The following is an 18,179-nucleotide window of genomic DNA, read 5'->3' as shown; positions in this document are numbered from 1 at the left end:
AGGGTCCGATTACCGGGTCAAATGGTTGGCCCATTCTGACAAAAAAATAAAAAAAATAAAAAAGACAGTCAAAACCGTTCGAGCAATTCAATATCTAGTTATTAACAATATCTATAATAACTGTTATATATTTATATATAATTATCTAACAAGTTATATAATTAATAGGAAATAAATTACTCACATGAGAATCTACTCGCACGAATATATTTCGTACGGAGAGAGCACCCCAATCCTATTAATATATATAAGATGCCCCATCCATCACAAACCTGGAATAGTATGTTTCAAATGGGTCCTTCATCTTTAATTACATGTGTTCCAGATGTATGATTTATGGGGCAACTGTAAATTGTAACGCTAACGCATACAAGAAAAAAATGATTAGCAGCTTCCTAAGAATAAATTTGATGTGATCTGGTGGTGAGGACTCTCCGGTTAACACAAAATTTTGGGTCAGAATATAGAAATATTCATCTCATATTGCATTTATTTGGAGATTCATCAAGCATGATGTAACACAGGAACGTTGTTGGAAATCTCAACGTTTTTAAAACACATAAAATTTCCTAGTGATTTCAAAACTGGATCGGACAAAATAGTCAAATCGGAAAAATCAGGAATCGGTCATTTGATCAAATGTTTCATTCAAAACTGTTTTTTGGTTAAAAATTATTGATTTGATTAGTGAATCGTTGACTTAGATAGTTGAATTATCGATTCTTACAATGGTTTTTTGCTTTTATTTTGTTTTTTTTTTTTGTCAGAATGGGCCATTCATTTGGATTGGACAGTCAGAGTTTGACTACGAATTGGTCCTCAAAAGTCAAAATGGTTCCATATCTGATCTGATTTTAAAAACCTTGAAATTTTTAGCCGCCAGAGATGTTCTTGATGCATGGCTAGAGCTGTAAAGTGAGTTGTGCTGTCCTATCACCCCTGGGTAGAGAAATTTCTTAAACTACCCATATTGTTTAAGTAATTGACAAATTGTACTGTTATTGTTTAACTATTGTCTTAAACCATCTCTACAGTTTTTAACAATTACCATCGTGGGTACATCGTAACGGAACATATGAAATGTTTATTTTACCCTTTAAGTCAAAAACCCACTCTACCTTAATTCTCTCCCTTTTCTATACTCTTTCTAAGGGCCTGTTCGTTTCCTCTTAATTCTTATCTGTTAATAGGAATCTTTTAACTTTAAGAGAAAAATGGTTGTTCATTTCCTCTTATCTCTTAAAGTGCAATCATACAATTTTTTGTTTTTCAATGATACCCCTAAGAGGACCTCGGTTGGAATCCCCATCTCGACTTTACACTAAACAGAAACCCCTATCCAAATGAGGAAAATTTTGAAAGATGTTCAACAAGTGGCTTAGACTAGCAGAGAGTTGGAGGGAATTAGAGGGGATTTCGGAGATAGAAATGGAGAAATGGGTGTCGTATCTCACATTTGATGGGCAACTTCGAAACGCCAAAGACGAATCATTCTCCAACCATTGAAGCAACGACAATGGTGTGACAATCGAATCCAAGAATACACCAAGGACTTGAATTTGAGGAATGCTAAAGGTAAAGGTAGAGCTAATTAATTGTGAGAAACAATAAAGGTGATTTAAGATAATAGTTAAATAAAAAAATTGAATAATTTAAGAAATTTACCTTATTTTTAATTTTACTATACTATTTTATTCTAATTCTATTATACTTTTTTCAATTTTATATTTATTTTAGGGAAAATTCCCGATAAGCATCATGTAATTTAAGCCTAGTGTCAATTTAATACCCAAACTTTAAAATGCCACAATCTATTATCTGAACTTTCAATTTGGGACAAATCATTACCCGACGTTAATTCACCATCAGTCTGAATGCAAAAAGACATAATTACCCATCTGCAAGTTCGACCAATATATGAACTATTTTTTGAAATGACAAAAATGATCCCAGCTATAATCCTTTCTCTGCAAAGTGGGAACCACTGTTCACCCACTCTATTACCTAAAGTTCCGAAGAAACCAGTTCCACACGCCAGTAACATCAAGCGGAATGCGACGCCGGAAAAGTTAAAATCGACGAATGACAAATCAGACAGCGTCGTACGAAGATCTGCTCTGTGTATTGTGGAAAAATTGCCAGAAGAAATTACATCTGCTAATGCTAATGGTACCCCTTTTTCTAACTCAATCGTTGCCGATGCCGGAAGAGACGATCAGGTTTTTTGCTTTTTTCTATTATTTTCTATGCTTTTTACTGTATTTATATTACATTAACTTCTGGTTGATTTTAATGCAAGATTTTCAGGGATTTTCTAATCAGCCTATATGAAGCTACTGCTACTGAACCTTTTGGTCCCACCATCTCTGATGCCTCCAACAAAATTTGGTTTTTCTTAGAGGGTTCAAGGTCTAGCTGTGCAAGTACTGGGTTTGGCCAAGCTGTTTCTGTCAACTTGTTGGTTGTAGCTTCTGTAGAGAGCTCCAGATGAATCTGAGTAAACAAACTGATCAAATTAAAGAGACACAGGTGAGACCGTTACGAATGGCCAGCACTGATCTGACGAAAAGCAGAGACATTTATTGTTGGACATCCATTTCTTCCTAGACAATGTACCAATCCCCATCCATTTCTTTCTGCACATCCATTTCTTTTCCTACATATATACTTCATAAACAGTCACCTTGCCCCTCTAAACAAATCAAATGAAAAGAAGAGGAAGAAAACTAGGGAAAGGGACTTTTTCAACCTGAAAAATTAGGTTCTTTTTTTTTTGTATAACCACACCACCCGAAAGCGCCTTCTGGAAAATCTCATAGTCCAAATCATATTCATCCACCTTCTTCCCACCAACCCCAAGACGAATTGCCACTGCAACCTGATCCTTACCGGTAGAACAATCGAGTTTGCCGGCCACTTTGTCAAGATCGTCACTAAGAAGCGGAGCACTAGCTAGAGCATCCCAAAAGTCGGCAGGCTCCTCGCCCTCATCAATGCTCAGAATTGGACCTTGCACTCTCTCATAACGGACGACCTGGCAGGCAGCCACTCAGCCACTCTAGCACGATAGCTAATTTGTGAAACTGATTAGACGTTAGGGGTTTAAAGCTTACCACCTTCTTTGTCGTTCATTCAACCTGCGCGTGAACAGTCTCCTCTCCTCTCCTTTGTCGGAGTTGATTGAAGCTTACCACTTACTCGAGCAAGAGCAGGAGGTCAGAAAATTACCATGGGGTCGGAATGAAAGGCTACGCTTACCACCTGTGAACACTACGAGATGGTTGACTGGCGGTGAATTAATGCCAAATATTGATTTGTGGCAAATTGAAATTTCGAGTAATATATTGTCACGTTTTAAAGTTTGAGTACTAAATTTTAAAATACAGAGTTTGAGAATTTTTCTTTTATTTTATTAATTTAACTTTTTTTTTCAAATTTTCTAAAAACAAATCATGTGCTCACGACCCAGGTCATAGGTCCGCCGTGGGCCAATTCGGGTTTATCTTTTGAAGGGTTCTGATTCCGAGTCAAACAGGTCTGGGCGGCTGCAAGTGCTGTGAGGTGAGTGTGAGCGTGTGAGGACCATTACGTGGAGGTGGAGGAGACCTGGAGATGGTAAGTGGAGAGATCAGGGATGTTGAAACTTGAAAGTCATGTCCACAAATGGTGTATCGTTGAAGATAAAGCCAAACTACCGGTATCATCTTTGGTGAAAATGAAAGAAGGGGAAGGCGGTGGGGTTGCTGGATGATGATCTCACCATTTCATCACCATGGCGAAACCAGAGCAACTGAGCAACCACCCGAAATAACAAATAGAAAAAGAAATGTATGTGATAATAGATGGGGGATTGAGAGGAGTAAAGATAAAGCAAAGAGTTGTTTCCTATTCCTAATCCTACCCCATTACCAATACCCATCTCTACTCTAATATCTGTGGATAAATCTTCTGGGAATATTTCTATATGTTATCTCTCCACCTAACCCCTGAAAAAATCAACTCTAGAAGTAGCCCATATGGAAAGCGACTTGTTAACAAAGATGAAAGGGGAAGTAATAGTGAATATACACCTGTGGCTTTTGCAAGCTTCAATCAGTGGCTGCACTGCTGGCGATTCTGTGATCGAACTTTCATCATTGAGCTCTCTGCCATGGATTCAACTTTTTTTTTTTTCGTTTATTCAAGCAGTTCATCCACTGGGGAAGGGATAATGGAGAGTCTGTATTTAGCTCCAATTGACATTTGTACCCTCACTTTTTTACTAAGGACACGTGAAATTCATTAAAATGATGGGAAATTTTTACAGGTCAAAACCCTGAGACCTGCTGCTGAGTTTGTGCACTGTGTGCTAAACCGCTAATGGACCCAACCCAAGATCGAGCATTTTAATACTCTAAGAAATCACTCCAGAAGAAAACTTGGAACCCTAATTGTCAATGGGTATAGAAGCAACCCCCTTCCCAGTCTGAAGCTGACTTCCACTTTTAGAACCCGGAACTGGAAGAGGTTCCAAAGAAGGGGAAAAGGGTCTTCCTCGCCGTTCTTAGTTATTACTTGCTCTGTCTTGAGAGTTTAATCCCAATCTGCGCTATTGGATTCTGTTTCTATCCATGAAAACGCTCTGGATCTGCTCTAAAAATGGCGGCTTCCGTACAGACAACGCTATGGGACAGCGTAGTAGAGCTCACTAAGTGTGCGCAGGATAAGGGTAGTGATCCTCTGCTGTGGGCAATCCAGCTCTCTTCGAGTTTGAATTCAGCCGGGGTTTATCTGCCTTCCACGGAGGTGGCTCATATACTGGTTTCTCACATTTGTTGGGGGAATAACGTTTCAATCGCATGGAAATTTCTCGAGAGGGCATTAGCCGTGAAGATTGCACCGCCTATGCTGGTTCTTGCTCTTCTATCTTGCAGGTTTGTGCTTAACCTTCTAGTTGTATCTTCTTCCTTGTGTCTAGGCTTCAATGATGGTTGACAAAACCTCTTAGTTCTATTTTGATAGTTGTGAGCTTGGTCGTTTTTGATCTACTGATTTGGTTACAGGAAGGTGCTTCCTTGTCAGATGTCTATTGTTCATACGTGATTTTTCATTTGTGTTTCTTCTAATACTCTGGCGTTTTGTTGATTTGAATTGGACTATTTCTTTGAATTTATTGGTTTTCCGGATTGGGCAAGACAAGATCTTTCGTGTACTACTATGTCTATAGCTAATGGTGATTCTGTGGTTGTCTAATGTTAACTTTTTTGTCCTTTTTATCAACCTCTATTGATTTCAGCTATTCAATTATAAGTAGTAATTAGAAGTCATCCAGCTGATTAAGCAGCTTACTCAAACCTGCCTAATTTTCTCTTCAAATACTACTAAAATTGTTGTCTGATCTGTTAAGTATCCTCAAGGATATTGGTGTTCCTATTTGTTGTTACTTTCTTTTATTTGCAGTTCATCAATATTTTCTGTTTTCCTTTTTCTGCACAGGGCGCTTCCTAGTAGGCGGTCCCGGCCAACAGCATACAGGCTCTACATGGAACTCCTTAAAAGACATGCTTTCTCCTTCGCATCTCAAATTAATGGACCAAATTGGCAAAAGTGAGGTTTGATTTTGTTTAGTACCTAAAGGAAAGAATAACACTTTTTAAAGGACATTTATTAGAACAATTAACTGTCTGCTTGATGGACCTTGTCAATATTCTGTAGTTTGTCATTTGCAATCTACAGAGCTGTCATTTTGCCATTCTTGAAGAATTGTTTTAAAGTTGTATAGTCCTCTATTGTTCCAGTCTCAGGACAAGAAACAAAAAACAATTTCAATTTCTTCTTTGGATAAAGATGCTCTGCACTCAGCAGAGAATCCCAAATTTGTTCAAAGGCCAAAAGGTGTAACCCTAGTTTTTATTCATGTTACAATTTATTGTAGAAACTACATCCTGTAACTTGTAGATACTTGACATACTGGGGCAGCAATACAATCACTATTGGTCTTCTGCATCCTAACATTAGGAACATTGCTGTCAGTCAGCAAGAAGTGGGTGGAAAAGATTATAGGATTTATACAAATTGGAAGTGCAGCTATGCATTTTTTTCCTTTCAACCCATTAGAGAAAAAAGTTAGCTGCAGCACATGAAATTATAGATTTTCCATTGGTTTTCCTGTAGGCACCATGTGATATGGGAATTGGTTCATTCATCTTCTCTTGACATGTTAAATGTTGAATGAAGACTTGCGAGACTGTTGATTACCATTCACAAATTGGAATCATGCTAGGCCATCAACCTAGGAACTATTCAAATGTGATGTGAAAATAAACTCAAAAGCAGCAGCTATCCTGCTTTTGGAAGATTTTGAACTAAAAATCGCAAATCTGCTTCTTTTGGTTGACGTCAATGGCATGGGCCTGAAAATTACTAAAATCTAGAACAATCATCATCATTATCTAAGCCTTGTTCCACTATATGGGGTTGGCTACATGAATCCTGTTTCGCCATTCCATTCTGTTCAGTGCCATATCAATTGTTGAACCACAGGTGCTTAAATCTAGAACAATAAAAAGCCCAAAATGCATCATAGTTCAGGCATTGCTTTTCATGCATCTCGTCCTGCTACACCTTCACTGTTGTCCTTAGGGGCGTCAATGTTATATTATGACAGTTGGATATTAGAAACAATAAGAGCTACATCTACACTTTTATCTACTTCTAGTCTCATAATCTCATTAATTAAATCTCATTTCTATTTTTATGTATTGGCTTTTCTTCCAATTTGCACTACTTTTACAATTAAAACTATAGGTAGATGTAACTTGTTTTTCTTATGCAGGACCATGAAGTCTATAGATGATGTTCTTCATCTTTCCCAAATATTTGGTCTTCAAGCATGTGAACCAGGGGTTCTTGTGGTTGAATTTGTCTTCTCAATTGTGTGGCAGTTGCTTGATGCAACATTAGATGATGAAGGGTTGCTGGAAATGACCCCAGAAAAGGAGTCCAAATGGTCAACTAGGCAACAAGATATGGAAATAGATGGTCATGATAGTTTTGATGAAAAAAGAACTGAACATCAAGATAGACTACGGAAAGCAAACACTGTTATGGCTGTTGAGTTAATTGGGCAATTCTTGCAAAATAAAATAACTTCCAAGCTTCTTTACTTGGCACGTCAAAACATGTAATAACATCTTAGTCTTTAATTTATGTTTGTGTTCATTTTGCACATCACATGCAACAATTGTTAGTTCTGTTGCTCTTGAGTTGGTGTAGGCCATTGGTATGTCTATGGTTTACGCATGTTCTTTAACTAATCACCCACATCTACACAGAACTTTGGTTAATTAATCTTAGTGTCAGCTACATTAGGGTTTGGATGGTTTTGTACAGTATCTGATTTTGCTACTGTTTACCACTATCTTAGGCCTCTGCATTGGGGAAGTTTCATTCAGCGGTTGCAATTGCTTGGGACAAATTCAATGGCACTGAAGAGTTCAAAAATATCTCCAGAGGCTCTGGTGCAGTTTTCATCAGATACATGTAAGATATTGTCTCGAGAATGCAAAACGAGTACACAGCAGGAGTTCCATGCAGTTATGGCTTCTAGGTCTATGACCTCTTCTGCAGGGAAGTGTTTTGGGGCTAGTCAATCTTCACTTTGGCTTCCTCTCGATCTGTTTCTAGAAGATTCTATGGATGGTTCCCAAGTTGCAGTAACTAGTGCGATTGAAACTCTTACTGGTATGAGGTGTCTTTTTACTTGAGTACTTTAAATATTAATTTCTCAGATAACTGTTATTTTTTTTCCTTTCCCTGCCAGCTTTCTATGGATCAGAGGTAAACGTTTTTTTAGTTTATACAGGTTTGGTGAAATCTCTTCAAGCAGTTAATGGTACCACCTGGCATGATGCGTTCCTGGGTCTTTGGATTGCAGCTCTTCGCCATGTCCAAAGGGTAGATTTTTGTGTGAACAGAATTCAATATTTTTTCCTTCATTTCTTTTTATACCACAATAAAGCTTGGAATTTTCTTTGTTAATCAAGAAGGTAATGCATAATGCTCCCTAGGAATGTCCAAGCCGATGCGCATACTGTCCTTATTGCTTACCAGTCTTTAAGTTCCTTTTTCATTTTTCCCCAATGTCGTAGGCATGTTTGAATGTGAACAAACTGGGAATTGATATGATGGTGCTATGCATCAAGCTTGGTAGTCAAGATTTTAGAAGGCAGTATTCATGGAAAGGGACCGTGCATTTTCTGGCTGAATATGTCTTTGTGTTCTGGATTTTGGCCATTTCATATCCTAATTTCTTCCTAAACTAACAGAAGATAGAAAAGGAAATTCCCATCCAAGGAGCCCATAATTAATTTGTATGGATTAATCAGAGTGCTTGATACACTGTATGAAGTCAAGGAAGCATCATTTAGGTTCTTGTGGAGCATTCTATAATTCTCTGTCATGAGTTATAGTGTTATACACTTATGTGTTTTAACTATTACTTTCACAGGAAAGGGATCCTATTGAGGGTCCTGTACCTCGCCTTGATACCCGCTTATGCATGTTGTTTTCTGTCACGACTCTTGCAATTGCTGATATCATTGAGGAAGAGGAAGCTGCACTTATTGATGAAACTGAATGCAGCCCCAACAACCAAAGGAAAGAAAAACAGGTTGCAGGAAAGCGTCACAAGGATTTGGTGTCCAGCTTACAGATATTGGGTGATTATGAAGGACTACTGACCCCACCACAATCTGTTGTATCTGTAGCAAATCAAGCTGCTGTGAAAGCCATGATGTTTGTTTCTGGTGTCCCAGTTGGAAGTGGGTATTTTGAGTGCATTAGCATGAATGACATGCCGTTGAATTGTTGTAAGTTCCATGTTTTTTGACATTAGAGAATTGATTTCTGTGGATAGGGGTCTTCAGTGTGGGAAAGTGAGGGCTAGCTACAGCATTGTATTTTTTATGCATGTTGCTTACATGCATGAGAGTGAGATCCACCATTTCATGTTGCACATGAGGAGGAAAGTCATAAAAAAAAAGTTGATCTGATTGAGTATTGACACCATCCATTGGTTGGTTTCATTTCATTTAATATGGGTTTACTCCCATATCTGTGATAAGGATGCAACGTGGATCACCTGATATATATATATATATATATATATTATATATATATATATTATATTGTGGGTAGCATTTTTGGGTACTTCCTAGTGGTTATCCTAACGGTTTCAATGCGTTGTTGCTTCTGTTTTGTTATATATTTTGTTCTCTTTTCTTCTAATAGCTGTACTTTCCTTTTTTTGCAGCTGGAAATTTGCGGCATCTAATAGTTGAAGCTTGCATTGCTAGAAATCTACTGGACACATCAGCATATTTCTGGCCAGGCTATGTAAATAGGCGCATCAACCAAATTCCTCATAGTATGCCTGCCCAAGTGCCTGGCTGGTCATCATTGATGAAGGGAGCCCCACTAACTTCATCAATGATAAATGCTTTGGTTTCTTCTCCTGCTTCAAGGTATGCTGGTGCTTTTCGTTCTAGGTGTTCAGATAATCGTTAATCTATTGTTCTTTTTCATAGTTGAAGCCTTTTAGCTACCATATTAAACCAGTGTTCCTTTAGGCGTTGTTGTTTTAACCTAGCAGAAGCTGAGTGATTATAACTATCATGACCATAAAATTTACCTCTCCTCTATTTATATTGTGCTTTGTATGTTTTCTCTTTTTGTAGTTAAATTCTGTATTAATATTATACTTGGGACCACAAGCAGAGGGCCAGCATCCAATATTCTATGGAAGCCATCAGTATATATCTTAGCCCAAAAGTTGATCTTATATAGTTATTTCTACTATTAATTTATAAAGTCCTTTATGTAGTTTGGAAAAATGTTGGTCCCAACCATCTGGAGTCCTGGGATGGGTAAACTGGCTATGGTCCTGACCTTAAGTATTTTACCATAACACCAAGTAATGGCCCCTAGTCTGGAAATTAGGTTGAAAGGTTCAAATTTTTTAAGAGAAGTTTCTGGGATCCATTATTTAGATGTTCCCAACCATGCACATTGGTTTTTCAGCTGTTAGTTATCACTTGTTATGTTTTTCACAAAGGATCGCTATGGAAAAAAAATGAAAAAAATAAATACATAAAATAAATAAATAAAGGTGATCTTCGGGGTCAGCTTTGAGTTGTTTTTACTTACTGTCGGACTCAAATGATTTCCTGGTCTTCAGTTATATGCTATTTATTTCCTGAAGCCAGGTATATCAGATGCTGCTTTTAAATTTACTCAAGGATAAAGCCACTGAATTTAAGCTCATGGATTTGATGGAAGCTTAGCAGAGCTCGAGAAAATATTTGACATTGCAGTCAATGGATCGGATGATGAGAAGATATCTGCTGCTAACATTCTCTGCGGGGCATCTTTAATTAGAGGTTGGAACATACAGGTAATGAGCCATAAATCATTCCTTTGAGTTTGGCGAAGTGATATTTGCATGAATATATAGCTTCTTTATACTATGTTGTATGTTATATTAGTTTATTTTTGTCTTGATCCTTCTGTGTTGGTTCATGTAAATTTTCTGTTACTTGCAGGAACACACCATTCATTTTGTAATAAGATTGCTGTCCCCTCCAGTTCCAGCAGATTATTCTGGGAGTGACAGTCATTTAATAGGCCATGCACCGATGCTCAACACTCTTCTTGTTGGAATAGCATCTGTTGACTGTGTCCAGATTTTCTCATTACATGGTTTGGTAGGTTCTGCTTCTATAATACCTTCCTTAGACACAAATGTGGGAAATAATCCTCTCAGTTATTGAGAGCTGCAATACCCAAACACATGCACGAGTTCTGTATTTGTCAGACACTTCAAAGTGTCTAAGTGTTTCTGTGTCAGATCCCTTGCCAGCTATATTTGGGTACATAGATTGAAAGAATGACAACTCTACTACTAATTTGTTCTCCATCCCCTTTGGCAACACATGCTTACCAATCAATTGTGCTCAAAAGTGTTCCTTCACCTAATTGAGGAATGGATCACTTTGCTACATTAGTAGACCACTACTTATTCATATGTAGTTGGAGTCTTGGAGAGATGAAGAGGAAGAAACCTAAGATCTGACTAACCTGAAATGGTCCAATGCATGCATCCACATATTTTGTGTACAGCAAAGATTTACCCTATTTTTGATTCAGTGCATACTGAATCTTGGATGCCTTGAAGGATTTAGGTAAACAATAAGGACAGGAAGGTTGGTTGAGTCCAATAAAAGAAGGATTATGATGCGTGTATGTAATTGCTATGACAGGTTGCTGTACCCAAATCAAAATGCAACTGGCCAATTGAAATAAATATATTGGGAAAGAAGAAAGAAAGTTGAAAGGAAAAGGCTAGGGGTGCAAATTGGGTTGCCCAATTTGAAGAATTTCAACTATATCAGGCTTGGCTCCACTCAAAATTTAACAGTTCTCAACCCAACCTAACCCAAATTGCAGCCTCAGAAAAAGGGGAGTATCCACGGGTGGTTACTCCACAATCCCTTGTTGTTGACTATGCTCTAATACTCTCCAGTTTTCTGATTTTACTGTCAGGTACCACAACTTGCGGGTGCATTGATGCCAATCTGTGAGGTTTTTGGGTCATGTGTTCCCAATGTCTCATGGACTCTCACAACAGGGGAGGAAATTTCTGCACATGCAGTTTTCTCAAATGCATTTATTCTTCTGTTGAGGCTGTGGAGGTTCAATCATCCACCACTTGAACATGTGGTTGGAGATGTACCCCCAGTTGGGTCTCAGCTAACTCCTGAGTACCTCTTACTGGTGCGTAACTCCCAACTGGCATCCTCTGGAATCAATTCCAAGGATCGAAACAAAATCCGGAGACAGTCAACAGCCACAAATTTGTCATCTGTACAACCTATATTTGTAGACTCATTCCCAAAGTTAAAACTCTGGTACCGGCAACATCAAGCTTGTATAGCTTCAACGCTCTCTGGTCCTGTACATGGGACACCAGTTCATCAAATTGTTGATGGACTGCTAAACATGGTGTTCAGGAAGATGAATAAAGGAAGCCAATCTTTAACCACTGGAACTTCTGGAAGTAGTACTTCTTCTGGTCCTGGAAATGATGATGCCACTCTTAAACCTAAATTACCTGCATGGGATATCCTGGAGGCAGTTCCCTTTGTTATCGATGCTGCTCTTACAGCTTGTTCCCATGGAAGACTGTCTCCGCGAGAACTGGCTACAGGTTAGTATTGATTGGCATAAGCATGCTTACATGGTTCTTGTAGGCATTACACAGCTTAGTCTAGTAGGCAATTGAGCTTGGTCTTATGCATTTGGTTCATATGAGGATAGTAGAGAATCTTTGCACCTAAAAAGTGATTTATTTTCTGAGATGATTTTAACTATTTGACTTTTTTTTCTTCCTTGAGGATGAGGGCTGTTTTTTTAGGTAGAGTCAGCTTCTAGAAATAAATTTTATTAGTAAAACTCTATTTGCAATCCAGGTGATTGTGATCCATTACCATGATTTCAGTCTTATTAGTTTTCACCTTTGGCAACTAGATGTATCATGATACATAATATTAGCAATGTAGATTTCATCAATGCATTTTGCCTATGCACGTTCAGAAACGGCCAAGATTAGGTCCATATCCAGCCCACCCCTCACAAGACAGGAGGACACCAGATAGCCATGACCACATTAGTTAATGGCCCTAATATGGAGTAAACTACATGCTGATGATGTAATACGTGTCTTTGTGTATGCTCATTGTAAGTAAGTTGTAACTAGGGTACCAATATATGCTTCTGTTCATACCTTTTATTTGGAATTTGGATGGGGTCACTTTAGGACATCTTGAACTTTGCATTTCAGGGCTAAAGGATCTAGCTGATTTTCTACCTGCATCATTGGCAACAATTGTTAGCTACTTCTCAGCTGAAGTGACACGTGGTGTTTGGAAACCTGCCTTCATGAATGGAACTGATTGGCCAAGCCCTGCTGCAAATTTGTGCAACGTTGAGGAGCAGATCAAGAGGATTCTGGCTGCAACAGGGGTAGACGTCCCAAGCCTTGCAGCAGGTGAGTAGTATTTTGTGCCCTGTTGTGTTACGTGGCATTCACATGCTAGCATCATTAGGTATTGCTAAAATGTGTCGATGCTCACATGTCACACATGGATTGTATGTGCAGCATACTTAAACCGTCAAATATGCCTTCTATTATTGGTAGTGTAGAGAGAGAGAGCCACCCATATCTCGTTTTATAAGACTATCTTTTGCTTTTTAGAAGATTCAAATAGTGGTTTTGTTTTAACCAAGTTAATGTTTTTACTATCCTCTTATGAATATCACCGTACCCTTCTGAGTTTCACTTCACCAACATTGGGGGTTGGTGATTTAATGTTAAGAAGTAAAAGAAACCCTCTACCTGTTATAAGAAACTTGGTTGAAGGATTGGAAACCACTAAGGACAATGAAGCACCATTGGAAGGACAGCCGTGAGACAATGCCAACAGACTTCTCTTGGGGTCATAATGAGTACACTTCCTGCCTCTGCATTAAAAATAGAGCAAGTGCCAAGGTCATTTGGGCGTATGAAATGGGTATGTAAAGGATCCATGGGGGATATCTCCAAGGATCTTTTATGGGTGTGGAAGCAGTGGTCTCTCATCCTGCAAGCAGTACTTCTGTTATTTATCCCCCCCCCCCACCCCAGAGAGAGAGAGAGAGAGTAAAAGAAGGAAAAACAATAGGAGGAAAAAGCATTCTCCTGTTGGAGAAACTGCTAAATGTAAATAAATTGATAAGCAGCCAAAAATGTGCCTTTGTATTTGGAAACACGAGTGTCTTCATATCGTGGTTGTGATTCTTATTTTTGATATTTTCTCTTATGACAGGAGGAACCGCTCCAGCCACACTTCCACTGCCCTTGGCTGCCTTTGTAAGCTTCACCATAACCTTCAAACTTGATAGAGCCTCAGAACGTTCCCTCAACCTGGCTGGCCCAGCCTTGGAGTCCCTTTCAGCAGGTTGTCCATGGCCTTGCATGCCTATTGTAGCATCTCTATGGGCCCAGAAGGTGAAGAGATGGAGTGATTTCCTCATCTTTTCTGCATCTCGGACCGTCTTCCACCATAACAGTGATGCTGTAGTTCAGCTCCTCAAGAGCTGCTTCACAGCAACACTTGGCCTCAATTCCACACCCCTCTCTAGTAATGGGGGTGTTGGAGCCCTTCTTGGACATGGTTTTGGTTCCCATTTCTATGGAGGATTCTCCCCCGTTGCCCCTGGGATTCTTTACTTGCGAGTATACCGATCAATCAGAGACATCATGTTCATGACAGAAGAGATTCTCTCTCTTCTAATGTTTTCTGTGAGAGAAATAGTGGGCGATGGGTTGTTGAGGGAAAGGATGGAGAAGGTGAAGAAGACAAAAAATGGGATGAGATATGGGCAAGTTTCACTTGCTGCAGCAATGACACGGGTGAAGCTTGCAGCTTTGCTTGGGGCATCATTTGTATGGTTGTCTGGAGGGTTGGGTCTCGTTCAGTCGTTGATCAAGGAGACTATTCCTTCTTGGTTTATATCTGGGCATGGATCAGAACAGGAAGGAGGGTGTGAGGGGATTGTGGCGATGCTGAGAGGCTATGCACTTGCTTACTTCGCTGTTATTTGTGGTACATTTGCTTGGGGCGTGGACTCAACGACTTCAGCTTCAAAGCGGCGGGCAAAGATCCTTAGAGCTCACATGGAATTCCTAGCAAGCGTACTTGATGGCAAGGTTTCACTAGGTTGTGATTGGGCCACATGGCGGGCTTATGTGTCAGGATTTGTGAGCCTTATGGTTGGGTGTACACCAACATGGGTGTTGGAGGTGGAGGTGGATGTCTTGAAAAGATTGAGCAAAGGATTAAGGCAGTGGAATGAGGAGGAACTTGCTCTTGCTTTGCTGGGTAGAGGTGGAGCTGGGGCGATGGGTGCAGCTGCCCAACTAATCGTCGAGAGCGAGATATGAGTCTGTTTCTCAACTAACACTTTTGGAGGTGAGAGAGTTGTTTTGCATCTCATAATAACAATAATGTTCGATCTTTTTATCTAGTTTATTTTTCATCAAATTTGTGTAAAGTTTACGTAATGATCAATGAGAAAAAGTGAAAAAAAAAAGTTGATGCGGTTTGCAAGCGCTTGTTTGATGTTGTTTGGAGAGAGAGATCAAAGACTAAGGTTGTGCTTGGTACCATTGTCGTTTCTACTTGTAATGTTTTAGGTTAGTCAATATAAAATTCCACTTTAGTATCTTAAACTTTGGGGATAGTGTATGTTAGTGTTAGTACCCAAACTTTCAAATGTATCGATAGTTTCACTGCAGTACCAAACTTTCAAAGTAGTGTTAAGTTGGCCCAAAACCGTGTTAACTGGTGTTAAGTATTATGTAAAAGGATAAAAATGCCCCTCATCTCTCAAACAAAAATCAGATATCTCATCTCTAGCTTTAGAAAATGGAGGTCTCTGTTGCTGGATATATGATCGAGAAAAGCTCAGGTTGTCAAGATAATTGCCCGACGAATCCAAAACCGCGACCCATGTGCACATGTTCAGGTGGCAGTAGCTGGGGAGAAGATGAGAAGATGTTGCCGACGTGCTGACAGAGAGATTCTGAGAAGGGCATTAGCGCCTCCGGTTCGTGGATCTAGTCAACCGTGCTGGTTGTCTTCCCTTGAGCCTGTTTTTGAGGGTGTCGACGTTCTCTTTTTCCATTACAGAGTACGCTAACCACTCTTATTGCATGTAAAGATTGATTTATATCTGTTAGATGCTGTAAAAATTGTCATTTATGATTGACATTGATTTTATCGGGGCCATGGATCCTTGTAGTATGACAGAACGCCATCCTGGAGCACGAACCAGCGGGGGCGCCAACCTTTGCCGTAATTCACCCATTTGTACAGAATACCGGAGATTCCATTTCCGATGATGTCATTTATCTTTAACTTCCTTGGTGATCCCCCAACAACAGTTGGGCCTCATTCATCATGGCAACCTCGACGACAGGTCATTCATTGAAGGCACAACTCGCTGCATCATCCAACAATGATCGAAATCGTTAGTCCCACAGTTGTGGTTCATATCATTGCCGCGAACTCCATTGCCATGGTTGTAGTTGTTATTGTCATTGACGTCGACGGAGGATGTCCGAGGATACGCATCACGGCTGCCAGCAGCCAAGTTGGATCTCGTAGTTGCGGGAGGTGGATGTCGAGATATGTCAAGCATATCCTTTAACTGAGAGGAAGTCACTGCTTGGCTTTGCTTGGAGACTGTAGAAAGGCAGCAGAAGGGATGCATCAAGCCGGATCAAACAATATATCATTCCAAAGAGCGAAATCACCGTGAGCCAGAGGCAGTTACTGAAAGAGAGACAGGCCATCTTCATGCTCATAGGTGGAAGTAGTGGTGATGAGTGATGGTGGTTCACCAGAAAAGTTGGTTGTGATGCTTTAGCTTATTTGACGAATAACTCTTGTCAGTGGTGTGGTAAGGCTATGTGCCGCAATCTCTTTGAAAGACGAAGGAAGGTAGAGGGCAATATGTAGGCTAAGGTCTGTGATTGATAGAAATGTTCTGTTCGTTGTGATTTATGTCTCCCTTTATATGATGAGATCCCGAGGTCCCGAAAGGAATGAGTCAAAAGAGTAATTCCCACATGGAAAAGGGGATTTTTTATTCGTTGTCAGTTGTCAGGGAGACACTGCTAAGGTTTCGTTATGTGTTTTATGAGATCTCTCTAGGACGATGTTTCCTTTCGTCTGATGATTCTCATAATACATATATACTGCTTCCTTTTGTGAGTTTCCTAAACTAACATGGCATGGATGATGTTATAGTCTTATGTGTCTCTCTTAATTCTATTGGGCATTCTGTCACGAGTGACATCAGCCAGTCATTGTGTTTCTTCATTTGTCACTGATTTGCGAGGGTTGTAAACTCATCTCAGGCTCGCGATGGCTTTGTGTTCATTGCAAGTCTGTGCATGCTTTGAGTTTATCACAGCTTTGTGTCGAGTTGTGAACTCGTCACAGGTGTGTAGCATTGGTTTAGCACTTTCTATGCTATTGCAGTTGTGATGATCAACATGTATCTGCAATTCTATTGAGCAAAAATTCCGATATGGCGTCCTACGGACGGTTGTTTATTTATGATTATTAGAATTTTGACATTTCTCCTCAATAAAGTAATTCTAGTAAGAGGTGTCATCATTTCTCCCACCCTCCTTTCCGTTCTGATTAGAAGTGGGCCTACCATCTAAAGGTAGAAGACAATGAACGATGTCTTCATTAGTCCAGAATGTCAAACACCTCAATCGGTTCAGTCTCAAGGTAGAAGACAATGAACTGTGTCTTCTTTTGAATGATAGTTTTTGACATTTTCAAAACTTCTAATTTGCACATGTCATAACATGATCAGATGACTGAGATCGGTTAACAACAATGACCAACTTGATACTTTTTGAAAGTTTGGATACTGTAATGGCACGTTTGAAAGTTCGAGTACTAACTTGACACTACCCCAATGTGATTATTCGCCAACCTTAGTTTTAGCTGAATCGTAGCAACCAACCTTTAGATTTGGCCATGGAGTCCTTGTGCTTGAAACCGAGACCCTCAAAGACAAAAAGATCTTGTCTTTGGCCCAGTATGGTCTTGTGCTTATCATTTCCGACTTGGTCCTTGTACTCGTCCGTGGTGCTCACCCTCCTCGCCGCCTATGATGATGCTGCCAGCTGCTGAAGCAAAGCAACACCACAACAAATATGAACGCGGCAAAGCGAGTGGATCGAGCCATGTCCGCTGTGGTTCTACCAACTATAATGTTATTGGTATGAATTAAAAAGAAAAGTGAGAAACTTTATATGTAGAATCCGTGTTGAGGCTGAGTTAATTCAAACACGCGAGTGGGTAGAACCATCTGTGGTGAGGCCTGATCAGGAGAGGCACTCATGAACTTCAGGCATTATAGTAGAGAAGATTGAGGGCACAACAGACAGGTGGAATGCTACTTGTTGGAGGAGAATGTCTTCGTTCGTGCCTACTACTACTACAAGTGTCGCCCTTCAATACTCCACAAGTAACGCCTGCATGTACAACAAGCCATTGAGCTATCATCTTTTTTTTTTG

The 18,179-nt window shown here is 39.7% G+C and overlaps 1 protein-coding gene and 1 long non-coding RNA gene across 11 annotated transcripts; one reads left to right on the top strand and one right to left on the bottom strand.

Annotated features, from left to right (window-relative positions):
* Positions 1 to 2,762: 2,762 nt before the first annotated feature.
* Positions 2,763 to 4,187, bottom strand: LOC148804174 (uncharacterized). Its single transcript, XR_016080663.1, has 2 exons — positions 4,071 to 4,187; positions 2,763 to 3,270 (listed from the first exon to the last, which is right to left on the bottom strand). It is a non-coding gene; the product is annotated as an uncharacterized LOC148804174 (long non-coding RNA).
* LOC104596412 (mediator of RNA polymerase II transcription subunit 33A) lies at positions 3,634 to 16,894 on the top strand. Of its 10 annotated transcripts, XR_016080661.1 has the most exons (14): positions 3,634 to 4,913; positions 5,476 to 5,586; positions 6,815 to 7,162; positions 7,406 to 7,722; positions 7,835 to 7,935; positions 8,489 to 8,849; positions 9,293 to 9,503; positions 10,318 to 10,432; positions 10,581 to 10,742; positions 11,581 to 12,244; positions 12,878 to 13,084; positions 13,443 to 13,607; positions 13,902 to 15,768; positions 15,880 to 16,894. XR_016080661.1 is itself a non-coding variant. In XM_088895281.1 (13 exons), the coding sequence occupies exons 1-13, from the start codon at positions 4,639 to 4,641 to the stop codon at positions 15,017 to 15,019; spliced, it is 4,146 nt and encodes a 1,381-aa protein (XP_088751407.1). In that variant the 5' UTR covers positions 3,638 to 4,638; the 3' UTR covers positions 15,020 to 16,894. The 10 variants fall into 10 exon arrangements, 8 of the variants coding, with proteins under 8 accessions (XP_088751407.1, XP_010255863.1, XP_088751408.1 ...); XM_088895281.1 differs by having other exon boundaries at positions 3,638 to 4,913; positions 7,844 to 7,935; positions 13,902 to 16,894; XR_016080662.1 differs by lacking the exon at positions 13,443 to 13,607 and having other exon boundaries at positions 3,648 to 4,913.
* The last annotated feature ends 1,285 nt before the right edge of the window (positions 16,895 to 18,179 follow it).

The sequence above is a fragment of the Nelumbo nucifera genome, chromosome 1, assembly GCF_055504915.1.
Source record: "Nelumbo nucifera cultivar China Antique chromosome 1, China Antique-T2T, whole genome shotgun sequence".
Classification (NCBI taxonomy): domain Eukaryota; kingdom Viridiplantae; phylum Streptophyta; class Magnoliopsida; order Proteales; family Nelumbonaceae; genus Nelumbo; species Nelumbo nucifera.
This window is presented reverse-complemented; position numbering and strand designations above follow the sequence as displayed.